General features: G+C 43.8%; 2 protein-coding genes and 1 long non-coding RNA gene across 3 annotated transcripts; 2 read left to right on the top strand and 1 right to left on the bottom strand.

Moving 5' to 3' along the window:
* Nucleotides 1-123: 123 nt before the first annotated feature.
* On the top strand, nucleotides 124-4,367 carry arl1 (ADP-ribosylation factor-like 1). The gene is made up of 6 exons (XM_034131335.1): nucleotides 124-200; nucleotides 968-1,105; nucleotides 1,863-1,944; nucleotides 2,116-2,227; nucleotides 2,820-2,998; nucleotides 3,205-4,367. The coding sequence occupies exons 1-6, from the start codon at nucleotides 197-199 to the stop codon at nucleotides 3,233-3,235; spliced, it is 546 nt and encodes a 181-aa protein (XP_033987226.1). The 5' UTR covers nucleotides 124-196; the 3' UTR covers nucleotides 3,236-4,367.
* On the bottom strand, nucleotides 4,163-25,563 carry utp20 (UTP20 small subunit processome component). The gene is given in 62 exon segments (XM_034131334.1): nucleotides 4,163-5,030; nucleotides 5,115-5,260; nucleotides 5,358-5,484; nucleotides 5,669-5,980; nucleotides 6,073-6,144; nucleotides 6,236-6,420; nucleotides 7,021-7,153; nucleotides 7,236-7,367; nucleotides 7,658-7,840; nucleotides 7,944-8,093; nucleotides 8,207-8,317; nucleotides 8,446-8,577; nucleotides 8,691-8,861; nucleotides 8,961-9,077; nucleotides 9,636-9,701; nucleotides 9,703-9,784; nucleotides 9,875-10,041; nucleotides 10,152-10,319; nucleotides 10,419-10,517; nucleotides 10,617-10,773; nucleotides 10,914-11,053; nucleotides 11,458-11,786; nucleotides 11,883-11,965; nucleotides 12,099-12,238; nucleotides 12,326-12,463; nucleotides 12,852-12,992; nucleotides 13,081-13,236; nucleotides 13,325-13,477; nucleotides 13,818-13,871; nucleotides 14,632-14,775; nucleotides 14,865-14,952; nucleotides 15,327-15,471; nucleotides 15,562-15,797; nucleotides 15,903-15,982; nucleotides 16,429-16,572; nucleotides 16,701-16,909; nucleotides 17,014-17,180; nucleotides 17,450-17,572; nucleotides 18,071-18,156; nucleotides 18,299-18,389; nucleotides 18,933-19,112; nucleotides 19,206-19,467; nucleotides 19,579-19,658; nucleotides 20,332-20,408; nucleotides 20,536-20,703; nucleotides 20,790-20,852; nucleotides 20,944-21,094; nucleotides 21,276-21,381; nucleotides 21,572-21,660; nucleotides 22,078-22,209; nucleotides 22,381-22,556; nucleotides 22,641-22,718; nucleotides 22,839-22,973; nucleotides 23,060-23,212; nucleotides 23,374-23,529; nucleotides 23,845-23,982; nucleotides 24,113-24,194; nucleotides 24,281-24,469; nucleotides 24,557-24,689; nucleotides 24,836-24,902; nucleotides 25,003-25,083; nucleotides 25,322-25,563. Coding segments are annotated over 62 exon segments (8,460 nt in total). The 5' UTR covers nucleotides 25,373-25,563; the 3' UTR covers nucleotides 4,163-4,874.
* LOC117483141 lies at nucleotides 6,513-6,957 on the top strand. The gene is made up of 3 exons (XR_004555957.1): nucleotides 6,513-6,593; nucleotides 6,687-6,764; nucleotides 6,859-6,957. It is a non-coding gene; the product is annotated as an uncharacterized LOC117483141 (long non-coding RNA).
* Nucleotides 25,564-27,000: the final 1,437 nt, after the last annotated feature.

Genomic DNA, 27,000 nt, shown 5'->3' with positions numbered 1-27,000 from the left:
GTGTCAAAAATATTCCTGACGTTTTTTCTAACTTGTTGCATAGTTTATTATAAATCAAATGTACAGTTAAATATTCAATTTTGAATGTGTCGAATGTTGAGAAACAAAATCGAAGCCAGAGTTGGTGACAGTTCATCGACACGTCAACCACACGGAAGTCTTTTCTAGCTGAACGAAGGACCGTAGTCTTATCGAAATGGGTCAGTATTTTAACTAATCGTCGATATAATATGCATGTGTCTTTTGATTACGTATAACCTACATACATATGAGTAATTAGATACCGATGTAGCTCTGTATAGTATATTCCTGCTTCATTTAACGAGGATTGCAACTGCTGCCTGCTAGCAAGCTAACGTTAAATGTTAGCTATTTACTGGGAATACCGTGAGTTTTCCATCCATGGTGTGTTTGTGTCTGGACAGATTGTGAACGTTTTGTCTTTATGCTATTCGGGCTAGCCGTTTTAAGATATCTTCTAATAGGCATAAGGAATAAAGCACGACAACCTGGTGTCTTCATTTAAATCAATCATGCCACAACGTCAATAGCTGAAGCTAAGCTAACCTGAGCTAACTTGCTTAACCACCTCAGTAACACTGACAACACGTTAGGTGATCCATGCACATCCGGGAAAAGAGCTCTTCAGGATGTTGAAAAACTCACTCTTTTACGTTTGATTCACTCCCATGTCTTTCACCTTCCTCTCTGCTTTTTAAATTGTTCTAGCAGGCACAGTAACGACTAATTTGATTGTCGGTTTACCATTGAATCACTTTATATGCTGTATCATCTAAGTTGTTTAATGCTAGTCAAAACTATGACAAATAATTCCCAGCATTGTTTTGAACAGACCAAAGTAATGTGTAACTGAACACTTTCAAACTATTTGCTGCTATAGTTGATTATTAATCCAAAGCTACCTTTCTCAGCATTAACACTGTTTCCTTGTTCGTCAAATCTTCAGGTGGTTTCTTCTCTAGCCTCTTCTCGGGCCTGTTTGGCACCAGGGAGATGAGGATTCTGATCCTGGGTCTGGACGGCGCCGGAAAAACCACCATACTGTACCGCCTGCAGGTTGGAGAGGTGGTCACTACAATCCCCAGTATGTACTGGTTTACTTTTTTTTTTTTATTCCCACACCATTATTTCCACATCCTTAGATACATACATATCTGTTTATTAGATTCTCTTATAAGAACAACCTATACAAGCACAATTAGATTATGAATAATGTTACTGCATGGCGTGGCTTGGTAAACACAGCCAACCAGTCTGGTGGACATTTGTATTAGACACACTCTGAAGGGTTTGATTTAAGGTGAGCAAATGAAAGAAACCAGTTTCACCCATTGGACTACTACAGTTAATTATTATACTGATGTTGGCGAGCTCCTGATTCCATTGGAAAATCAGATGGTTGTTTAAAAGGTTATCAGATAAAAAAGTGCCAATACTAAGTACCCCTCAGTTTGTGTTTTATACATTGAAATGAAAGTATATCACGCACATGTGCGGCTTTAAAGCAAGATATTAGCTGGATCAAAATCATAGAGACTATTAAATATATTCTAGTCGTCCATAGACAGGATTGTAATTAAATATTCATTACATGTTGCATTTAATCCTGACTTTCTGTGCAGTGGTTTGCAAAAGAGTTATTTTAGCATCGTTTCCTCGTTATTTTACAATGTAAATGATCAGATGCTAAACATTTGCATGATTTCCACCAAGGGGGGTTGAGTCTGATAAGCACTTACCATGACAGCAACACCCAGAGGAAATTCACACTGCACATCCAGATGAGACTTTGGTGCCAATCAGGCTCATATTTGTACCCATTTTGATTACTTTCCGCACAGCCATCGGCTTCAACGTTGAGACCGTCACATACAGAAACCTGAAGTTCCAGGTGTGGGATCTGGGAGGACAGACGAGTATCAGGTGAGTGGCAGATCGGGGATGCACTGGGAAGTCAAAGGAGTGATGTGTGATTGCCTTGTGTCATAATTTTTGTTTCTTGCTCTGTCAGCCCACTGCTTTTCTCTTTTACTCCTCGTCCTCCTCTCTGTCTCCCATCTTTTTAACCGTTGTGCTCCTCTCTCTCTTCGACAGGCCCTACTGGCGGTGCTACTACTCAAACACAGACGCAGTCATCTACGTGGTGGACAGCAGCGACCGTGACAGGATGGGCATCTCCAAGTCTGAGTTGGTGGCCATGTTGGAGGTTAGTGGGCGTATTTTCAACTCCACCCTATCACATTAAACCAAGATATATAGGAAAAATATTTCAATACAAGCTCCAGTCAACTAGTGCTGGATATATTTTCCTGACGTCTAATGCCTACAAAGAATCAATTTGCCTAATTTTAAATATCCTTACCTTTCCCCTACTGCCATCATGAGGTGACATTTACCACTTGTCCTACAATGGGACTTGAAAATATTTAGTAATAAGTCATTGTTGACCATATATATGTAAATCATTTTAATCCCATTAGAAACTGGAATTGAACCACTACTGTTTTTAGTACAGTGGTAATTTATAGCAATTTGTCAAGTTCACAAATCCAAGGTGTAAGGGCCAAACATATTTTCTAGTTGCAAATGTAATTAGTTAAGTTCTGAACTAACAATGCTGTGTCTTGATTTGCGTCCAGATGTGAGATGGCATTACCTATTTCACATATTTAAGATTGTCATAAATGTTCTCAAAGTATTTAGTTTCTGTGTTTTTGCTTCCATTACACTGATATATAGTTGCTTTATCTCTTCCCTTTGTTTCATGATGTCATTTTGCGACCTTGTGTTTCGCACAGGAGGAAGAGCTGAAGAAAGCCATCCTGGTGGTATTTGCAAACAAACAGGACATGGACCAGGCGATGACGCCCACTGAGGTGGCCAACTCTCTGGGCCTGCCCGCCCTCAAAGACAGGAAATGGCAGATCTTCAAGACCTCGGCCACGAAGGGCACAGGCCTGGATGAGGCAATGGAATGGTAGGAATTAACATACAAACCATGAAGAGATAAAGTCAAAATAGTAGTGAAATATACTTAAAAAATATGTTAAGTAGAGGAAATGACAATTGAGGAGGAAGAAGATGTTTATTACACTTCATAACCCATTCATTATTGGTTCATATTGTACGTGTTCTGTTCCTTGTTTGCTGAGGCTGAATTGTATTTGCTCTCCGTCTCTGCAGGCTGGTGGACTCCCTGAAGAGCCGACAGTAAAGGCTTCCTCCCACTCTGTATATACTCCTGACCTTTGACCCTTCTGTATGACGCCTTTGTGACTGACCCCTCCCCTGGACCCGAGATTGCACTCCTTCCCACCTCAAGCCTTGGCCAAGCCCTCCCAATGCCTAAAGCCTTTCAAGCCTGGGACTCTGAAGTGAAGGCTGCAGTAACGTCTGGATTGGACACACCCATACACACACATTATGCCCCCATCTCTTTAATGCTGGTGTCTTGCGTGATGGTTTTAAAGCAACCTCAATGATAGACAAGTTGGTATCTTTATTTTTGTGTTTTAGAAATGCATAAAAATGTGAAACACCTGTGAACAGACGTGTTAAATGAAGCTACGATTCTACTTCTAATAGGTTATCATTGATTAGAAAGAATCTATATGTAAGGCTTTGTGAATATCCTATTTACTATAACCCTCTAGCTTTCTCAAATAAGGTGTCTTTGCTGCATCAGTTGGCTTCATCTTCTAACAGAGGGGTCACGCTGTGAAGCCTGAACATGTCCAGTAGGTCCACCAGGAGGCAGTGTTTCCCCAAAAAGACACAAATATCAGGAGTCAGTGAGAGCTAAGTCTTGCTTCTGATTTGAGGAAACATCACTACGATCGGCTGCATTGCAAACTCATTAGACAATTGTATTACCGTATGCTGGACTAGCCAAGCAGCATTGAATGTCAATATTTAGTGCAGCACATTTTCAATCCAACATATCTCTATGTAAACAGTCTGCTGGCTTGTATGAAATGTTTGTGGTTTTTTTCTTAGAAATTTGGGCACTGGTTTTAAAAAAAAAAAAAAGTACTCCATTTCCCACTATGTGTCCTCTGGCCGAGTGTTACTGCAGCCTGGGCTGTTTTTGTACAATACCGTCAGGCAGATACAATGTCATGGATTTCTATTGTAGTTTTCTCCTCCTGTTCATTTGTGTTGTTCCCACTATTTTTTAAATAAGTAGTTAAAGCCTTTTTTTCATTGAAATCCTTGAGTGCAGCTTTGGCATATTAGTCATCGAGTTACTGAACACTAACTGTATGCTCAAAGTTTTATGGTTGCATATTTATATCTGCTTGTACAGTGAAAATGATTCTCAGTAAAGATTGCTATCAGTGATTGTACCATTTTGTGTAAAGGGTCGATTGATTTAAACACAAGTGATACCAAAAGATCCGTTTAAATGTCTTGTCTTTTTACTAAGAAAAACAAGTTGTACATGAAATTGCACGGGATATAAATCTGAGGACATGTCTACACTTTTCTTACAGCAGGATATTAAAGTTTATATAAGCTAATACAGAGGAATCCTGCTGTCACATGATGTCTTGTTTCTGTTACACACACACAGGAGGCTGTTGGATCCCTCATGGAAGAGTTGGATTAGATCATTTTTCATGGTTAGAATTTCCAAAATCTCCTTGTTTTCACACTTAGCAAACCACCAGGGAGAGTCATCTCTTTCCTGTGCTGTTGCTTTGTCACTTGACATGAATTAAAATAGTGAAAGTCATTGTTACATCATTAGGTGACACTTCTGCAGCCCAGTTATCCCACAAATACATGGAAATGTCCTCTATCACAAAAGTCTCTTTCTTGGTCAATTTGCCAGCTTGCTAAACTGACACGGCTCACTGCACCATGGCCAGGTTTTTGAGCGTGTTGCCCCGCTGCCTCTTGGCTTTATAACCGGGCCGGAGGAACTCGATCTTCCTCTTCTTGGCTTCGATTTTGTTCCTGTGCTTCTTGAGTTTCTTCTTGGCTGCGATGTCTGGGTTAGCCACCGCCTGGAAAACAAAAAGGGCAAACGTTAGACGATGGCTGGAAACAAAGTTGTTGCTTTTGTGTAAGTATGGATAACGTCTTCATACCTGAATGGCTCTGTGTTTTTTGCGCGCGGCTCTCCTCTGTGAAAACTCCTTCTGGACGCCAGAGAAGGCCAGAGAGAACTTCTCCAGCCCCACGTGTCTCTTCAGCAGCTCGATCAGCTCCTGAGCCAGGTTCTTCAAGGTGGGGTCTGGACACAGAGACAAGCAGGGGTTTATTTCACTGCCATTTTCCCACTTGTCAAACGGTTATTTCCCCTTTTTGTAAAGACAGGTTTTCCCTCTTACCTTGGTCTGCGTAGGTGCTGTCCAGCTCCCTGTACAGAGGAGTGATGATGGTGCTCAGATAGGGGCCGAGTCGCTCCTTCCCCAGGTCCATGGCCATCGCTCCCAGGAACTTAAACACACACGTTCTCTGTGGGAAGTAGTGGAGGAAAATACATTTAACTATCTTAGGAATTAAACATTTAAAAGATCTTTTTCACTGTTAAGAAAAATACATTTTGGAAGTAATTCCAGCCCCTTGGTTTATAGTCGTTAGAGAACGGGACTGAAGTTAACCTCTTTTCTATATTTCTATTGTATGTTTCTTTGTGTACCTTCAGAGGAACTTTGGGAGTGTGTGCCGCCTCTCTCTTTGCCATCAGCGACAGCTTCTTCATCAGCCACAGCAGGGAAGGAGGCCGGTCCTTATCGTCTTCTTCGTCTTCTTCCTCATCTTCCTTTTCCTTCTCCTTGCCATTTTCATCTTCTTCCTTCTCCTCTTTCTCTTCTTCCTTCTCCTCCACCTCCCCCCCTTTCTCTTCTTCCTTCTCCTCTTCCTCTTTCACTTCTTCCTGAGCGGGCGTGACGTCGGACTCGGGGGAAACGAGGTAGATCACCTTGCCGACGAACAGCAGGTTCTTGATCACCTGTGGGCGGGTCAGAACATTGCTGTCAATCAAACCTTGTGTGATTTGAATTGATCCTTTAACAGAAATGTGTTTTGGGTGGAGATGGTTACCTGCTCTCCTGAGGCGGTGTCCAGGAACTTGGACTGTAGCTGATGGCAGAAAGACAACGCCAGCTCTCTCATCTGAATGGCATACAAACAGAGAGAAGGGAGTTTAAACAATGAGGGTGAAATGCAGATGTTGGATCAAAGCTGGAAAAAAACTGTTTTGCACCTTCTTGTCCAGCCCGCTGGTGATGAAAGCAGTAATTGGGGACTGAGGTGAAGCGTCTCCACCCTCTCCTCTCCACCCAGCCACCAGCTGCTCCGCCGGATGGGCTGCAAACAGCTGACCAAAGAGCTGCGAGGAGGTCAGCCACACCCAGCAGTGAGGGTACCGCAGGTGGGCTTCAATGTGACCTGTAAGATAAGGAAAGTTTGAGCAAGTGTGTTTGTGCGTTAAAAAGTCTCTACCCTCATCACCACCTCTGTCAATGAAGTGTAGACCACTCCCCCACCAAAGCCTGTAAAGCTCCGCCCTTCAGGCCTGTCACTCACTTCCTTCCCACCAGAGACTGAAGAACAAAGGAACTGTGAGTTGGCACATGGAGCTGTAAATTGTTTGTACTCAAATCAGTTGATGAAATGTTTAGTTTAACTTTAACAGATTGTTTTGTTTATGTTAGATCCGCCTTCTAGATTCCCTTTGATTCATACCTTGAAAGAAAAGAGAGCAGTTTAATCCTGTGGATGCATGAAATGATGTAAGTGAAATACTGAACCTTATTTACGATTATTATTATTATTTTGGTTATTATTGTAAGTCTGCTAATAGTTTGTAAATATTCTTTTATTTAGATAAAATCATCCCCAGCTAACGAAACCGTTGTCAACCATCAGATTGAAAAAGAAAATGTTAAACGGCCTGCTGGATCCAGTCTTTTAATGTGTGGGATGTTTGGTGAACCGCCACTCCAACAAATTACAGTGTGTGTAACAGAGAGTGTGTTGTTTCCTTACCCCAGATAAGAGTGAGTGTGTCGTGAGGCTGTCTGAGCTCCAGCAGGCTGCAGTGTTTGCTCAGTTTGGTGATGAGGGTGAGGAAACTGTAGAGCAGCCGGTCCGCCCCCTTCTCGTCCTGCTCCTCCTCGATCTGAAACACACACAGGGGTTCAAGGACCTTTTCGTCACGTTTCAAACTTTCCGCCAAAGACAGTGTGAAGGTGTCCACTCACGTCATCGTAGTTGACGGGGTTTATCTCCTTCTCCAGCAGAGGAAGCAGGTCGTCCAGGCGGCGGGTGAACTGCTCCTCCTCCACCTCCACGAACAGGCCGCAGATCTGAGCGCCCAGACGCCGCATGCTGGCCTGAGAGAGCGGGGGGGGGGGGAAGGCGAGAGCATTAGGAAGCTATCTTTCCTTTTGTGCCGAAAAATATTCAAATCTTTGATCGTAGAAAAGCAGCGCACACATCTGCATGCCTGAAAGACATATAGCAGCATGATATGATAGGAGAATGATATTCATTATATAAGAGTGGTATTAGAGGGAATGTTCTCAAACTTATGATTATATCTTTCCATTGACATCACCATATTTCTCAATAATGAAACACACTACAAAGATACTGAAGACATTTTCTTCAAGTGGATTTGTACCTTTTCTGCATGCAGCCAGGTGTTGACAAAGGAGTACATGGTGTTCTGGTGGTTAATGTCCAGCTGGGCCAGCAGTGCCTTGATGGCCATGGCGGCCATTTTCTTACAGCGTGCCGAGTCATCATTGACCACAACCAGGGCCAGCGGGGCGAAGAACAAGCCGCAATGCCTCAGCAGCAGCTCCTGGGCGGGAATGATCAAATAAGCAAAGTCAGAAATCACCATTGGTAAAATAAGAGAGAACAACAATTCCATTTTGTATTCAGACTTGAGTAAATGTACTAACCTTCGGGAAGGTCTGGAAGATGTAGGCCAGCATCTCCAGCACTGACTCCCTGCCGGTGTCGTGCTCGTAGTGCAGCTGCGCCACCACAAAGTCCAGGTGCCCCCTCAGCTTCTTCCCCAGGGGGTAGTCCAGCAGGTATTTTAGATAGATCTGCAAAACATAAACACTGGATGAATACACATATTTTAAAACATTTGTGTTAACCGGTTTTCATCATATAGTAAAAATGGGGCTTGTCTTGTTTTCTTTTTATGTGTAGGTACCTGTCGACAGTGGATTCTGATCCCGCCGTTGTTGCCGGTGACAGAAAGCTTGGCCACTTTCTTCATCAGCTCCTCCATCTCTGGGACAACGAGCTTCCTGGACAGAATTGCCTGGAGGAGAGCGATACAAAGACAGAAACACATTTCAACACATAACTCAGGGGCACATTCTCAAATTGTACATGGGTGATCTTTATGCAAAGCCCCACAAACACTCATGTCAACATGTGAGCGGTTACCTTCAGCAGGCCGAAGGCGGTGGCCTGGCGGGACTGGTCGTAGATGTCCTCCTCAGCGTATCCCAGCAGCACTTGCAGCTGTGTCTCTGAGATCTGGTTGCTTTTGATATTCTTCACCAGTATGGTAATGGCCTGAAAGACAACAAATCGTAGATCAAAGAAGCAGTTTCCATTTAAAACCTGATTGAATTGCTCTCCCTTTCCAAAGTGTGAGCACACATATGTGTTGTGTGAGTTGTGGGTACCTTGAAGCAGTTCTGCACCAGCTGGTAGTTCTCCCCGCGGGCCGCTCCGGCCTTGGAGTAATCCTTCAGCAGGACGAACAGCTGCTTGGTCATCTGGTCTGCGTTCTGCTCCACTGCTGGGAGAGGGAACTTCAGCAGCCAGGTGAAGGCCACCAGAGCCTCCGTGATCACCTGCAGGGGGGGGGGGGGGAGGATATCCGAGTCTGATTGGCTGGTGCTCACAATTTGGTCTGATAAAAAGGTTCCTATGTAAAAAGAAAATGTCAGTACCTTGACGTGCCTGGAGTCGAGGCAGTCGAGCAGCAGCAGGACGAAAGGATCCAGCATCTGCAGAGCCGTGGGATCGGAGGACGTCACTTTGGATTTCTTTAGACTCAGGTGGAGCAGCTGAGAAACAGACAGAAACCCACAATGCCTTATTAACAATCCAGCTTCTTTTTCAGACATCTGAGATAACATAAGGCATTCCTTCTTTCTAATGGTCAAGAAAATGTGCAATATTTATTCCAGTAGAAAAGTGGTTAATACACAGAAGCCCTGAGAGGCAAATGGAAAATATATTTATAATCTGGTGATCAATTTTCTATGTTTGATCTTAATTGGCTCTCCTGTGTTTACTCCAACTAATTAAAAAAATGCTTTACCACGATAATCTCTGGAAGTTGCTTACATTTTCAATTTTATTAAAAGTGGCAAAAGTTTGTGTTGTTGTAATGTTCACTTTGGCCACAAGAGGCCACCAAATAATCTGCATTTTTCATCTGTTCTTTTGATAAAACACAGGAAAGAAAACGATTTAGACCAGACATAGAAAATGGATCACCAAAATATATTCCGTAGCCAGTAAATGCAATGCAGATAATAATGTTAAAGAAGAATGTAGTTGCTATAGAAGTGAACTGCGCTAGTAATGCTAATAACACGCGGGAGAGTTTGAATGTGCACCTTGAGGCCGGTGTCCACCAGGATGTGCATGTTGGTGCGGCTGCTGACTGGAGCCTTCCGCCCCCCCCCTCGTTGGAGTTGGAAGCAGGAGCAGGCAGCTGGGAGGGGGCAGCCTGGGGTCTGGGGGGGGCTTCACTGAGGATTTCTCTCTACAAATACACACATTGTAATACATGGTAATTAGTACAAGAGGAACATGGGTGTGTTCTGGATGTTGATCAAAGTGTGTGTGAGCGTACCGGTCTCTCTTGGTGAGCAGCGGCAGACTCTGGCTGACCAGGCCGTGGCACAGCAGCAAGATATCCTGAGACGTCATGCCATCGTTGACGAGCAGACCCAGGACCATCCTCCGCAGCACGGCCCCCACCCGGATACACACCTTCAGACTGGCTGAGTTATCCAGCATCTGAAAGTCAATGCATCACGTCAAGTCACCTGTTTTAAGACTTGTAGAGTTCAAACTCATATGGATTCTTGTATTTACTCCAGTGTCTTTTTATATTCCCTCCCCCTCACCTCCTTTAGTGGCAATATGAACTTGGTGACGCTCTCTTTGCTGCAGTAGCGAGCCAGCAGCTCGTAGGAGTCCATGCTCTTGCTGTGTCGCGCCTCCATCAGCTTGGAGACGATCCCCTTCACGTCCTTCTCCTCGGCCACAGGCCCGAACAGCTCGTTGTTGAAGATCTGTCCAACAGGAAACGGGGAGATTGGGTAAAAACTAAAACTTTGAATATATTGTGTATAAAATAGTGGGCTCTATGTGGGTTTGTGGTGCGTTCTCACGTCGATGAGCATGTTCATGCAGGCGTCCAGGTCTCCGCTCTTCAGGGTTGGACTGAGGACTGTCAGCAGCTGGTAAACTGTGAATGTTAGCACGTGAACCTGGGCAGAGGGGAGCACAGAGAAACAGACGGGTACATTAGGACTTTTAAAGACGATGCCGACATGCTTCTACGGTTGTGTTTCTATGTGTTCTCGTACCTGGTAGCCTTTAGCCAGGAGCCCCTGCATCTCTTTGAGCAGGTACTGCAGGTAGCGGAAGCCTAAAGTCTCTATGATCTTCACCAGAGTCCCCCTCGCCACGTCACGGACCTCCTGGAAGCGGTTCCTCAGCACCACACACACCTTGATCAGGATGCTGGATGAGAAAAATACGAAATATCAGTAAAATGTCGGAATTTTAAATGAACATCACACCAGAATCTTAAGTGATCCTGATCTTTACATACAATTATCAACATGTTTTAACAAACAACATCCACCACAGCTGCAGCATACCCAGGCAGGTTGACCTCCATGATGGCCGGTGGCAGCGTCTGCATCAGTTTGACCATGGCGAAGGCGATCGGTATTCTGGCCACTTCCTCATCCTTTACATCCTTCGACTTCACTGCCTTGTGCTCATCGTCCCGCTTGATCTAGACAAAACATACACACAGAGTGCAATAATGTCAGAGTCATGTCAGTTGTATTTATTGTCTGGTGTCAATGAATTAGCAACAACATTGATTTTAATTATTTTTTGTACCGTAGGGCATGAAAAAAAGTGACTATATGGAACATTGTAAAAACTTGGATTTTAAAGCCAGTGCTAAACTTATTTTGTTATAACAAATATATATATATTGTTTTATTTTCATAGCAGAACATATTGGGACATTTTTGCCTTTTTAAGGGGTTGTCTGTATTTTGGCTACACATTTTATTAAAAACTTAGGAGCCGAGGTTGAGTGACATCTCACATACTTGCCACATTAATGCAACCAAAAGGATCTCAAAATGCAAACCTGTTAAATGGTATTAGTGTGTTTGTGTATTGTACCTTTGCATTGAGACACTTGTGCAGGCGGGGCAGCACGCTGTTAGTCACGGTCTGGTGGATGGCGCTGATCAGAGTCCCCAGCTCCTCGGTGCTCTGCGGCAGCCCGCTGGACACCGCCATGGGGGGGGGAGCCGCCGGCACCTTGGCTACAGGGGTAGCTGCCTTCTTGGAGACGACACCATTTTCTCCACTGTTGGTGTCCGTTTCCATGGGGACATCAGATGGATCGGTTTTACCCTCTACCTCCATTGCCTCCTCATCACCGCTTGCTTCCGATTCGTCGGCTGCAGCTTGCTCCTCGTCATCGGCCTCCATTGCGGCACTCACATCTTGATAAAGACAAGGATGTTTGATTGATTTAAAATTCAACACATTTGGATTAATCAGAACTTCTGAAATACAGAATTGTAAATGGTATCACTCACCCTCTCTGGCCTTGGCAGCCTCCATTTCTCTGCTGAGGGTCTGATGGTCAAAATGGAAAGCATCCAGGACTGTGAGGAGCAAACTAGAGGTATAGTGGAAAAAGGGGGTCTCTTAGTACAGACTTTTACAAAATGCCTCAGTAAGTCATGTTCAGTATCAGAAATAGCAAAGAAATACTCAAATAAACCGTAAAACAAAAAGGTCAAATTAGACACCTGACAGCCAGCTTCTGCTCCACCTGCGATGTCTGCAGGATGTGGATGAAGTGTTTCAGGTAGTAGAGGTACTTAGACCACGTCAGCCTGAGGCATACTGCGCCCACCACCTCCACCGACGCTGTTATCATGCCCTCATGCTGAAGTGTGCGAGGAGAGGAGGGTCAGACACACACACACACATCACACAACACTTTCTTTCTCAGAATGTTTCGGGCATCAGTCACCTTTTGCATCTTCTCATCCAGCAGGGCGGTCATGGCGTACGGCATGATGTAATGCTGGAGAGAGCGGGGCGTCAGCACCACCTGGCCCTCCGTCAGCTGCTTGGCGAACTTCCTCAGGGCACGACCCCGACGGTGGATCTGAAGAGAAAGAAACTCATTATCATCTGGTATGCAGGAATTATGAATATGAAGTTCAGGAAAAAAAGTGTTCTGCCTCAAAGATAAGTAGGTCATCAGTTGTTACAAATGATTTTTATAAAGATTTTGGCTGACTGTAGTTAGGTAGGCACATGTTTACCACTGAATGTATAGTAATACATCCCTAATAGGTGTGAGAGCTCCTGTCTGCCATCAGGATTTTAACTGGTCGAAGACAAGCAAAGCTCATAGTATATTTGTGTGGGTATATAGAGCCTATATATATATAAGAGATATTGTGAATGGGGAAACATTATTGTGACAGTTGTGGGATTATGCGTATAACAGTTGAGGAAAGAGGGACATGGGAGTGAGTTTTCTCTCCTACCTGGATGTGCTTCATGTGCTCGAAGAAGTCAGACTCCAGGTCGTGGTAGTTGGTGAGCTGCACCAGGTCTCTGAACTCTTTCTTGGTGGGAAAGGTCTTCACCAGGCAGGCCAGCACGGTGGTGTATTCATGCTGCACGCTCTGGTAGAGTGAAGGAGAGGACATTTTTAAACACACTGAATGAGTTCAATATTCAGAGCTCTTGTGGAGACAGGGTGTGTGTTCCTACGTCTGTCTTGCTGCGGAGCCCCTTGTGCACGGCGTCCAGGATGGTGTGCTGCACGATGTCCTTGTAAAGCTGCTCTCCAGCGCCGATCTCCGCCAGCTGCGTGATGACTGCAGACAGACACAGGTTGGCGTTGTCTCCCAGCGACATGTCACCGATCTGCAGGGAGAAAGGAGGGTGGCAATGAATCGTGAGATAACAGGTATTTAAGTACTTGAAGCTGCATCTGTGTCACATATCTACTTACTTCAAAGGTGTGGAAGACGTTGTGCATGATGGTGCCGATGTAGTCCAGGTCCAGAGTCGTCATTTCTTTGACTCGCCTGGTGGCGTCTTGGAAAGCGCAGAGACGCACGTCGAAGTGGATCTCGTCCAAGTGCCGACTGTCGAACGCGTTCAGCTGCAGGAAGGGGGAGGAACATTCAGAAAGGATTTTGGATGCGGATTCATTTGAAACCTACGTCGGCCCTCGTCAGCAGTTAAGTGCAATTTCCCATACTTATATTTTGTATTAATGTGGCAAAGTATACATATACACAAGTACTACAGTAGGCAGAAAAATGGCGAAGAAAAAAATAAATGAAGACAGTGAACTGACAAGGTCCAGAGGCCTTCTTTTAAACTTCATACAAATGATTTAAATGTAATAAAGAGAAATATATTTTGGATTCAATATTCCAGTCTGTAAGTGCTGTTGGTTTTCATACATCATGCATAATATTTAACGTGAATGACCTTACCTTTGTTGCTAAATCAGTGATGTACTTGAGTGAGGGCTCCAAATCCGAAAGAGTCTGAAAGCAAAGCATCATGGGTACATGAACAGTGAGCAGGAATACATTTAAAAAACATTTAATTAGGATATTTAAACAATATGGGTCTGCAACAAGTAACAATGTATCTCATTTAAGGGATATCCAATCATTTTAAGTGATATTTAAAGGGGACCTATCATGCAAAATGCACTTTTGTACGTCTTTTATACATGAATATGTGTCCCCGGTGTTCCAGGGAACTCACCAAGTGTCAGAAAACACAACCCTCTCTATTTTCCTCCATACCCAAATCTCTAAAAAAGGGGCTGCAACGGATCTGATAAAAACTGATCCAGATTTGAACACTGTCCTGACGTCAGGACGGTGGCGCTACGGCTATTGGGCCAACTCCACCAATCAGGAGGAGACAGCCACGGCCATTGCCGTTTGAAAGCGCTGGAGACGCTGTAGTACATATGCCAGGCCAGTAGGTGGTGCTGTTCTCACAGAATCAGCCCTTGCAAAAACAGAGCTAGAAATTGTCAAATTGAGCGAAATGAGGCATGGCTAAAATGCATGATCTGTTTGGTTAAAAAAAAAAAAAAAAAAAAAGGATAAATATGCCTTATATAGGTATGGTCCTACACTATATTATTCAAATATAGCATGATAGGTCCACTTTAAATCTCTTGAATAAAAGATAATTCATTTCCTGGACTTTGGACTGATTTCCTTGTCACCACACTAAATATTAGATGTATTTACTGTCATGTGACCAGATTCCTGTGGGCTGCTGTACCTGGAAGACGTTAGTGAGGGCCATTCTGGGCAGCTTGTTCTGGATGACGGAGAAGAGCTTGCTGAGCGGCCGCAGGAAGTCTGAGGGCTGCACACACTGCCGCAGGAGGTTCTGCAGCGTGGCCAGGGTGTCGATCTCTGTCTCCTGAAAGAAACACACAGTAAGGTTCCTCATTAGCAGCATGAAGGCAAAGCAGAAAGCATTAGATGTCATTAAGGAGTTGAAAGTCTTACCTCAGGATTGTGGCCTTTGTGGAGGTAGGGCAGCAACAGGGTGATGAGCACCGAGCTCTGCTCCTTGTCGCTGACAAACCGACTGACCCTGACAGAGGAAAAGTCACGCACAAAAATGAGTTTGACGAGACATAAAAGGCCATTTTAGTTTTTTTTCTCAGTGGCTTTTAAATCACAGATAGAATAGGATAGACACAATACATACGTGATCACACAAAATCTATTATATAAACACTTAGATGTACATTTTGGTAAAGTAAAACTGACAAAAATTGAGACAAAAAATCAAAAAAGTACAAAAGAAAAACAAAAAGGATAATAATTCATAAATATATATTTTTTTTTAAACACCCCAAAGTGTGTTATAATTGTATGTCACAACAGAAAAGGCAATTTCTAAGACATAACTCCTCACACAGTGAAACAGAAAAACGAATGTTCTTATCCAGATAAAACACTGACTTGGAGAGGATGTTGAGCTCTTTGGCGACCTGAACCCTGAACTTCTTCTTCTTCAGTCGGTCGGAGTTGCGTACGACTCCGCTGAGGTAGTTCAGCAGGGTGGATATGTGAGGCAGCAGCAGGCTGGAGCCCTGGGTTAGAGCGTCTGGAAGAGATACAACACATGAAACCCTGCAGCAACAGTAACACTGACATTGGATTTCAATGACGGATATATTACCCTAACTCTGCTTACCTGCTGTGATGAGAGCGCCCTCTTTAGGCTGCGGGAACACACAGTTGTTGACGTTGAGCTCCGTCTCATCCTCCGAGGCCACAAAGTCTTGAGTGGTTGCTAAGGACTCGGCTATGTCCATAACCATGGCGATGGTCACTGTGGAAACTTTTTTGGCCGAGAGGAGGGCGAAAACGTTGAGGAGGATGTCACACTCCGGATGGTTCAGCCTCTGCTTAGCCAGAAGTGGGTAGTACCTGAGACAGATGGACAAAAGAAGAATCAATGTACCTCCATAAACTCACTCTGGATAACAAAAAAGTACTGCTAACTGGATAAGAAGGAGAGAGGTGGATGTTTACCTGGCATTTTTGCACCACACATGGATGAGTCTCAGCAGAGGGGTGGGGGAGTAGGGGCTCTCTGTAGGGAGACGACACACCTGCACAAAAAGAAGTGTTAACCAGACACGGAAAAAAACTAAAAGGAATTACAACCCAGTCCTCTAAGAGAAAGTAGGTTTAATTTATTTCTATTTAATTAATCTATTTACTATTAGTATTAATTAGCTTATTATTATTGTTGTTTCTTTAAATATCATATCTTTGGCCCATCGGTGCCTTTATTTTAGGGATTTTTTTCTTCCCCTGAGAAATGTCAGGGACTAATCCCCAGTAAATCGGCTGCCAGCTCTACAAATTCAACAATATATATTTTTTGGACGTATATAATTATAAGTACCATGTCGCTATCCATGTGTAAACGTGTTAGTATTTACCTTTATACAGGTCTGAAAAAGGTTTATAAATGTATAGCCAGGTCTAGGGATCATTGTATGCTCTTCAAGTTTCATTAAACTGTGACACAACATTTGTTTGCATGATGTACCTGAGGCCAGACCACAGCGGCAAAGACGGCATCCAGCTCGTCTGCGCTGAAGCTGTAGGAGTCGAAGCCGTCCAAAAAGTCCTGGATCCTCAGGACGCCGAGGCGCCTCAGGTTCTTCAGAGGACTGATGCACCCCGCACGCAGCTGAGACAAGAGGGGAAGGTCATCACTATGTAATGTAATGTAACCAACAGGTGTTTTAAGGCTTGATCTGATCACTTTAAAAATCAGTTCAACAAACAAATAATCTCATCAATGCCTCTCCTGATTACCTGCTCCCTTTTGTCCAGGATGGTGGACACAGAGGCGGTGACACACAGCAGGATCTGCAGCACTTTGGGCAGGTAGATGTTGATCAGGTGACCCAGTTTCTGGATCACTACGTTGATGATGTTCAGAAGGCTGTGCTGTCGGCCCAGAGGCAGGACGGCAGCCACATCTGTGTCAGCGATGGCTTTCTCCACCGCAGCCAGGCAAGTACCTGAGGAAGGAAAAGGATTTGAATAAAGGAAAGGTGTTTTCAGACTGGGGTAGAAAAACTAAGCTTTAATAATGGATTTTTATTGTATTTTCTACCAAAGCTACCTTGGCTGTAATGGCAGACGGGCTCCAGCAGCAGGTCGATGAAGATCCCCAGCTCCTCCGCTTGGCAGCCAGCCAGGAAGCGCAGGATGATGGAGGAGCGGGAGGCGGAGCTCGCCTTCCCCTGGAACTTACTGCCTGCTTTACTGCGCATGCGGCCGAACAGGATCCTGAAACAGCAAACACAGGGATGGTGACTGAGAGGCAACACATTTTAAAAACAAGATAAGGCATTATCTAAGCTAACTTTCGGTAAATGTAAGAAAATCTGCAGAAGGAAATAGACACGGTAATTGAGACACCTTTCCGATAGTGTGAAAGGAGATGTTATATCGAAGCAAATACATTTAAATTGACCAGTCAACGAAAAGAAATGACTTTGTGTTTTTGCCTGTAGTGTCACGCCTTAAGACAGCTCGGAAAACAAATGAGCATGTACCTCATGAGCAGTGGGATGAGCCTGGCTCTGTGTGAGGCATCCACCACTCCTGTCTCAGAAATGTTGAAATGGACAATCTCCTCTTTGAAGTGTTTGTCGTCAAGTAGCCTTTCCAGATTTTCCCTGTACAAACACACACAAAAACAAAAGTCAAAACACAATATACTTGTAAGAATTGAACTGCTTGTACACATACACCCATCATGGCAGACACTCAGAGCGAATACAAAGTGATACTGTATATGTGCATTTAATGAACAAATAATACATACATTACATATAAAAGAAATCTAAATCACAGGGTCTGTTCACGGCTGTCTGTCAGCGTATGTAATGCTAAACCTCCTCAGAAACACACATCTGTCTGCAGGTAGGCTTCAGGTACAGTAAATGGATGGCTTGATAACAGACAATAGGAGTCGTGATTTTGAGCAGTCAGCACTGAGGGGGATTTTAACATTCCTCCGCCTGTAACCATAGAGGGTGGAGGACGTGAGCTCTGATTACTATCAAATATGCTCACAATGACTGCATTGATGGAAAGAAAGGGAGATTGTTGCATTAAGAGACATATTACTGTAAGTGTGCTTTCCTGTCCCTCTATTCAGGTGGTTTTCTTACTTGTATGGTACTATGTTGGCGTCCTTGTATGTGAGAACACATTCCAGAGCCACTCGCTGGATCTGCTGGTCCTGGTGGCAGAGCAACTGGAAACAGAGAGATATATTTAGATGCCTTAGAAAATAGTCAATATTAAGCAGCTGTAATGTTGGTAGACGACAAGTGTGTGTGTGTGTGTGTGTGTGTGTGTGTGTGTGTGTGTGTGTGTGTGTGAGGTTTTAGGATTACCTGGTTATAGAGATCACTGAGGCTGCTCTCCAGGTAGAGAGAGCGAGGGTTGGTGAATTTGGCGAACAACTTCAGATGGACGATCAGCTGTCTGGAAGAAAAAGATCCACACAAGGGTCAGTATATAATACCAGTTAAGGTGTGCAACCAAAATATAGGGGGGTCTTTGGGATTTTAGCCTTTGCAGACCATTTACATGCACAGAAAACTTTATAACACACTACACGAAATGGAGAACCCCAAGAAGCATATTAGGGCCCCTTTAATTAGTCCTAGAGGGGGGACGTTTTTACTCGGTTTGTCCAAATCCTGGTCAATTTTGATATACATTTTTATTTAAACTATTTATTTAGGCAAAGGTCTAGAAAAAATGCTGGCTTCTTTTATTAGCTAAAAAGGGATTAGGGATTTGGAGAAAAACAGGTTTGTGTATAAAGAAAACAACTAAATTGTTCAGATATCAGTTCTTACATTTGTTTTAATAATGTTCTGTTTCTGTTTGCATCTTATTTATTCAGATATTATAAATACCTAAGTGAAAAAAGAAAACCTGACTCTACTTGTGTAACAGCTGTTAATGAAGAACATCCCATGGCAGCTTGAAACATCGTTCAGTGTGACTCTGATGTCTTACTTTGCAGCGGCTCTCTTTGGAGGAGCCTTCTTCTGTTGTCTGCCTCCTTCCTCTGCCTCCTGCTCATCTCCATCCTCCTCTTCCTCCACAGCCATCCCAGACTCCTCCTGGGCAGCGTCATCCACCTTCCTCAGGTCCTGAGTGGGTGCCACCAGCAGGTCGGAGGTGTAAAACTCATTCCTGGAGACACAGGGTAACAATCAAGAATACTTAGGATAGTTGCAGATCAGGAAGATGATCAATTAGGCAATTAGTATATCTAACAACGCTGACCTGATGAAGCGGAGCAGCAGGGGGCACAGTTCCCGGCAGCGGGGCTCCACTCTCTCAGGAAACTCCGTCATGCAGCGCCACAGCAGGATGCGGAAGTTGAGGAAGTCCGTCCTCTCGTCGGGGTTGGCGGTCAACTTCAGCTGCTCTAGGAACAGCACCCCCACGTCCCCGCTCTCAATGACGTCACATCCTGGCTCGGCCTGAACACCCGTCTCCTCTTCCTCCTCATCATCGTCCTCGCTGTCCTCATGCAGTTCTTTTTCTATGACAAGGAAAGGAAGATCAATTTTGTGGCTGTTTTTGGCTGGTTTTCCCCTTGCAGTCAAGTACACCACAGCTGAGTTTTACAATCTGAAGCATCAGGAGCCCTCACCAGCGATCCCTGCCACCATCTCCAGGTTTTCATAGTAGACCTTCCAGAAGTCCCTGTTGTCCATCCCTCTGGCATGGGTCCTGTGAAGAGGAATGAGATTCATTTAGGATAAATATATCGAACATGGCATTTTTATTCAGGCAATTCAAACAAAGTTCTGCATTCTGTAAGGCCTGTTTAAGTCAATGTGTTCAAAGAAACAGCTAAATAACGACAATTAATGGTACTGTACATATTTGTATCCTTAAGTATAGTATGCTATAGGGGCAGTTTAACCCTCAAACACTCTAATAAAATGGATCTAGATGGCACCTGACTTTTGTTGCTCGAGAGCCCAACATAATACATTTTAAGTCTCAACAGCCATGTCTCTTTCCAAAAATCATCAACTGGTTACTCAGGATAATCCAGACCTTTTTGTGAGTAGTCTCATGAAGGAACTATTTTCTTTCTACCTCAGGTCTTTTGTTCATGAGATGCACACTTCCTTCTTAGCAGTGATATAATTGCCGAGTGTAGAAAGAAAATAGTTCCTGCATAAAAACTATTGTTTTGATGCTTTGAGCTCCACAAGCCGAGTGCCATTTAATTCTATTATATACAAAATAATTAAGACATGTCTTCGGCCAAACACTCAGCAACTGACACTGAAACAATCTGCATGCGAGAGGAAAATATGTGTTTTGGCTTTGGGGTGAACTCTCTCTTTTTGTATTTTAGCTGAATTTATTTTTGCGAGATCTCAACACTCACACTAGAAGTTCAATAACTGCCTCCCACAGGGGCTTGAAGTTGACGAACAGCATTGCGATGAGGTAACGCAGAGGCACCTGGAGGAAAATGGGCCGAATAATATTGTGTTAATTTTATATTTGCATACGAAAATCATTAATGATCAATCACACGGTGCTGTTTTTTTTTCAAACTAAGTATAAAGCCGCCAGGAGTCCTCTGTACCTGCTGGAAGCTGCCGGGCGGGCCCTGAGGCAGGCTGCGCTGCACCAGGTCGTGTCTCAGCTTCCTGAGGTGGAGCAGCTTCTCCCTGTAGTCCTGCACTGAAGCCGGCACCAGCTCCGCCTGCAGGCACACGGCGAACACCGGCTGCACCTCCACACTCTCCTCACCCTGGACAGAGGGGGAGACACTCTCATAAATAAATACACAAGCCTTAGTCCCATAATTGATCAATTTCATGAGAATTTGGACATTACCTCGGTCTGTGGGGGGAGCTCTGCCTCAAACTGAGAGAGAATCCTCAGAGTCAGCAGGCGGATCTGAGAGAGAGAAAGGATCAATTGGTGGTCAAATATCAACATATTCATAGAAATGCATCTTTGATGACAACTCTTGTGATTTCACACATACCTTGGAGATGTTGGAGGAGAGGTTGGCGCACAGTATCTGGTGGAGCTCCTGAAGTGCACTGTGGGAAAGGTGCTCTGAAACGCCGCTGAGTGACAGGCGGGTGTAGTACAGGTCTCCTAGCAGCAGGGCGGACAGGTCACTGGGAAACTTCCTGTAACCAGAATGAAAATGACCATTATCAGTTCAATCCTTCATGGAATCCAAAAAGGTGCTGCAATGGGATAGATTATCCGAGTTTCCTCGTTACAAATCACACTTTCTTTCCATTTACTACCAATCTGCGGTCCAATAAACTGACACATGCATTTTGAACAGACTCATGCACTGATTACCGTAGGATTGAGTTGATCTTGTCCACAGTGACCAGGGAGAGAAGCTGTGCAGAGCCGTCCAGAGTGAGGAGGCAGCTCATCGCCTGACTGGCTACAAACAGACCAGCTGGGGGAGGAGGAGGGGTGGGGGGGGGGGTGACAAGACAGAAGTCAATTCAGTCTCATGAACAGAAAATGCACAATTCAAAGTCTTGGTTATATTTTGACACTTGTTTGGGTAGATTTTATTGATATCATGATTTAGTTAGTAGTTGTATTTTTGTATTCAATAGCTCACTTATTAGAGATCCACAAACCTTTCCCCAGTGCCTCCGTCTCAATCTCAGTCAGGAGGCGGTTTAAGAAAGCAGTCACAGCTGGGACCACACTAGCTGGAGCAATGGGTCTGAGAAATACAAAATATAATAGATCAGACTACTTAATATAATACAGTTCAGTTTAGAAGTGAAGGTCAAGGCTCCTGCTGTGATATCAGATTATGTTTCCTTGATTTTCCATATTGAAATGCATTTTATTTAGTTCAAATAGCTTTCAGTGTTATGCTAAAGTTAGAAAAATGACCTGAACATGAATAAAAAAGGGAATGATAGTTACATTTTAATGTGCAGTTTTCTACTGATACGTTTTCAACTAGTTAAAAAAGTGTGTTCAATATCACACCATGACGATAAACACATTTGACATTGTGTTCCCTACTCTAAACCACCAACTAATGCCTGCATATTTAGCATGTGACCCAAATATAGATTCTGTTAACATTTAAAACCTGATTCTATCATCAGAAATCCCCTTCTGGTGATACCTGAGGTGAGGCAGAAGCATCAGGGCGGCCCAGGGCAGAGACAGGTCAGTGATTGGCTGCTTCTGCTCCTCGGGGAATCGGATCAGCGACAGCACCAGCTCCGGCACCGCAGACTCCTCACCGCTCAACACTCTGGAGGAGGGGAAAACACATGGAAATAAAGATTTTTTTCTTCGCTTTATGTCTGTTATACATTTAAGTTGCATTGTTGGAGGAGCCTGGGACATTTCACCACACTGTACCTACTGTGCATATGACACTAAAGCCTTTGAATGTTGGAAAATAATACATGTATGCTCTCACCCTGTCTGTCCATCGAAGAGCAGTGGGTATGTTTCGAAGGCCATGGAGCCGTCTGTGGGGGGAGGGGCTTTGGCCAGGATCAGACTGACCAGCGCGTCCAGGCCACAGTGGCGAGAGCGAGGATCATCACAGCACAACAACTCAGCTGTGAAGCGAAGCATGCTGGGAAGGAAGAGCTAAGGGAGAGTGAAGAAGAGAAAATGAAGTGCCATGGAGTTGTAGAGAAAGATGAACATACTGGATGTGTCGCTCAAAGTTACCTGTTCAAACTGTTTCATGGTGAACATCTCCTTGGTGAACTCCAGGATCAGATCTTGTTCAATTGTGCTGCCAAACACCTTGAGAAGAGGACAGAGAGACATGTAAATACACACAAGCTTTTCTTTCCTTACACATACATACCCAATACGACACAATCCTCAAAATATGCAAACTCCAGATTTGCACCAACCACATACCTTCTGGACCGTCTCCTGGATGAGAACTCTGGGCAGAGAGATGTTCTCCCCGAGGAGCAGAGAGGAGGTGATCTGGAGGAGCAGACGGGAACAAGAAGGCGAGAGAGAGGAGCTCTGCACCAGCCGCAACACCGTCTGCAGGCACGGGGAAATACAATTATGAAGCCATACAAAACAAATAACGGCATGATGTCTTTTGTGTGTGTGTGTGGTACTCTTACCTGGCAGACGGAATCCGGCTTGGTAACCTTGGCTCCGTTCTTGTGGGACACCAGGGTTTGGAAAATGAACAGCAGCCTCTCCAGCTGCTCTGTTGCCTGCTCCGCCTTTTCTCCTTTCGCCTCCATAACACCCAGGACCTCCACCACACTGGCCTTTACCAAGAAGACGACATCATCAGACACAAAGTTACAAAACTTGAAGGGTTGAGAATACACTGATCAGATGATGATGCATATATGCTATGCCTTTACGATCTTGGAGGGGTTTTGAATGATTGGACTGTAAGGGAAACAAGTTGGACATTTTGCCCCACCTGTAAAGACTCCCACAAGACCAGGAAGTGTTCTCTCTCAACGTGATTTGCCGCAGCTTGGACCATGTGATCCAGAGCGTCCCTGACTGTGTCCCATGGCAGAGTGGCGTCTGGGCAGGTCGAGGGTCCGAGCTTACGCAAAGCTACAGGGAAAGCCTGTCAGGATAGGTGAAGAGAAGCAATTAAACATATTTTTAAATACTTTTACTGTACGTTTTGTTGTCCACCTGGATGGGTACTTTTGTAAATTGTTATTTGTGTAATCTCTAGTATTTTATGCATGCCTCTTAATTAACATTTTCCACCTTTTCTTTTGCTGTATCAATGTAAATGTCCCCTCTGTGGGACTAATAAAGGTATTCTGATTCTTCTGATATAGACTTCCTTTAAGGTTAGATAACCTTTAAATGAAAACGATGTTGATCACAGATCGGATTCTGCCCCGACCTACTCCTTTGAAACGAAACTCACCTTTTCAGAGCAGGAGTGAAACAGGTTTCTGACGCTTTTGCACATTTCGAACAGCAGTTGCCCTGCTCCCTCCGCCTTGTCGGGGTGCTGCTGGAGGTCTGAGAAAACATGATTCAGCAGGCCATCGAGATCTGGAACCTGTGTGACACAATGGGACATCATTGAAAAACTAAAATACTCAAATATTTAACACAAAAGCTTATGGATTTCAACTTTACAACAGAAGAAAGGAAAGCCCTAAAGTTCATGTTTGACTCAAATAACTCACCTTTCTCATCAAAAAAGAGAAGCTCTCGGCTGCAAATTTGCGGATGTGTTCTTTCTTGTGCTCCAGCAGTGTGCTGTATAAACTGTAGGGGGAAAGTCATAATAAGTGATTGCTACAAAAGGTAAAAACACCCACAAAGCATCCACAGAGTAAATCTATTTTTCTCACCTGTAGATTTTGGTCATGTCCTTCACCATTAGCCTCCATAGGTACTTGTAGAGGTAAGAGAGACAGCTGAAAGCCCACTCCAAGACTTCTGTGTCCTTGGTTTCCAGAACGGAGGTGATCAGAACGAAGAAGTCGGGGAAGTGGGGGTAGAAGTCAGTCTGCAGGTCTCTGGCCAGCTGCACCACCAGGCTGTAGGGCGGAGGAGAGACTCAGCTAGTACATCACCTCATTACTCAACAACATTTTTGATCCTCTGGTATACATAAGACCACTTACTCCAGCAGTGGTTCTGAGGCCAGACTGTTCTTGACAGCTAAGTGTGTTTTCAGACTCTCCACTATGGTTTTCTGATGGAAAACCAACAGGTTGAATGACTGGCTCTGGTTGGAAACCTCTTTCAAAAATGCACCTGTGGAAGAAAGACAGTCATTTTACATTCACTACAAATGCACAACATCTCTCCTCAAGTTAAGAAGTAGATATTTCCTAACATGTCAGATACTACAGAGGAACAGTATTGCATATACTCTGATATGTATTTTATTGTATACATACTGAAATGCTCTGTCAAGTTGAGGTCTCTCCATTTTGTCAGTCCTTCAGAGAAATATGTTTCTACTTCCTGCAAAAAATAATAAACAGGCCATCACCAATCAGATGCAAATGGTTAGGAAAAGCTTACTGTATGTATGAATGTTGTCACAATTACTGAGTGTACAAACCTCTGCATAAGATCCAGTCCTGTCAATACGATGGATGACGTCAATGTTGACATTGGCAAGTCTTTCAGCAAAAGTGAGAAACTGGAAGAAGAAACATCAGATGGGTTTATAATGTAGCTAAGTAGTAATGGGACTAAGCGATTTCAGGGTAAATCACATTTTGCCATAACTCATTAAACTGAGGTGAAATTAACAGAGAATCCCTCAATTTGCTTGATCAAAACTACCATATACAATATGACTGTTAATACACTTTTATAGTAGTGTTTTAATCTCCACCACATCCCACTGTAAGCATCATGCTGCAGTTAGTTCTCACCTTGTAGGTATTCTCAGATTTGTGATACGAAGACTTGGATTTAATCTTCATCTTTGCCTTTTTGCTTGAAACGTGGATAGTTGTATTCCAGAGATCGTCTTGAGATTTAAATGATGCATGAAACTAAAGTGTATTTCTTCTCGCGGCTACAACTGTTTACACACACGCCGATACCAGGGCGCAGCCATGTTGAACAATGCATTGTGGGATATTTTTTTACTCCGCGTGGTGGGCGAAGAGAAGCGAAGAGGTGAGAGAGAGATCCTCCATTCACTTCCGGCTTCGTTCGAGGCTTCGCTCCGTGCTGCCTCTTCGTTCACTGTTTTTAAGTAAAAAAACTGCATAGAATAGTATGTCAAAAATACATTAAAAAACGACATAGTATAGTACGTCGAAAATACACAAACATAGTAAAAGTATGTTGAAAAATGCAAAAAAAAACGACATAGTATTTCGAAAATATACAAAAATTGACATGTCGAAAATATATAATAAATGACATAGTAGCCTATAGTATGTTGAAAATATGAAAAAAAAACGACATAGTATAATATGTCAAAAATATTTTAAAAAACAACATCGTATATGTCGAAAATATACAAAAAAAACTATACTTAGTATGTCTTAAAGGTCCCCTATTATACTGTTTTTCATCAATATATTATAGGCCTCAGATATATATAAAACATGTCTCTGAAGTGTTTGGCTCCAAATACCAAACCGATCATGCATTGTACTGTAGCATGCCATAGACCCCTCTGTTTCAGCCCTGTTTCAAAAGTGCTGATTCTGTGTCTGTTACTTTAGATGAAAATAAGGAGCCACTCCCCACACCCCTCTGATGCGGCTTTCACACCAGCGCTTTTCCCTTTCTAGCTCCTAGCTAGAGCTTTTCTGGTTCAGCTCCGGTTTCCCTTTTCAGCTCCCGCTTTGTTCACACCGCCCAGCTGCCGCTGCTGCGTCATGACGTCACCGTTTACATCGCTGATTTTCTCCCCAACGGAGCTCGCAACAACAACAACAACGGGGGGGGACTGCATCGGGTCGATGATCGTGTTGCTTTTAATCATACGAAGCCAGATTAAATTAAATAACGACTTCTCCAACCTTATACTTTTCTCCAGAGTGCCGTGGTTCATTGTTTATTAATGTGTTTCAGCGGCATTTACCAACCGCTGCAGTGCTGGCTGCTCTTCCACAGGAGTTTATTCTCCCGTTAGCTCCGGATTAGCTCACACGGCTCTAAAGTATTCACTGTCTGACTGTCACACAAGCAGCTGATACATATCCCCAGTTCCCCTTAAGTGAATGTGTGTCAGTCTGAATTGACGCTGTTTGGCATCACAAAGCTGTTATGAAAGTTTCTCTGGTATAACATGGGTGATGTTAGCATAGCAACCGAAGCTAAACTGACTACTTGCTAAGCCGTTTGCTACAGGCACATTTTACCGGCGTATTTTTCATTATGATTCTACTTGTGATAGTCGGACATGACAACCTGTGCAGCCCATGTATTGATTCCATCCGATAGCTGCTATAATAACAAAAAAAACGTCTGCCTGCTCTCCACAATGATCAATAACAGCAAACGGATGGTCAAAGTAAGGTACAAATAAACAGAATCACACGAAGCCTGGTTAGTGTTGCCTGACATTATAAAGTGTGTTTTTTTTTTATAA

This window comes from Trematomus bernacchii, unplaced genomic scaffold (assembly GCF_902827165.1).
Source record: "Trematomus bernacchii unplaced genomic scaffold, fTreBer1.1, whole genome shotgun sequence".
In the NCBI taxonomy this organism is placed as follows: domain Eukaryota; kingdom Metazoa; phylum Chordata; class Actinopteri; order Perciformes; family Nototheniidae; genus Trematomus; species Trematomus bernacchii.
The sequence above is the reverse complement of the archived record's forward strand: the minus strand, read 5'-3'. Positions and strand labels throughout refer to the sequence as shown.

Bases quoted from the DNA above. Each gene is read 5' to 3' on its own strand.
- arl1 (XM_034131335.1), top strand. The intron at 1,106-1,862 runs GTATGTACTGGT...CTTTCCGCACAG, and splicing joins GGTGGTCACTACAATCCCCA to CCATCGGCTTCAACGTTGAG. The intron at 2,228-2,819 runs GTTAGTGGGCGT...TGTTTCGCACAG, and splicing joins AGTTGGTGGCCATGTTGGAG to GAGGAAGAGCTGAAGAAAGC.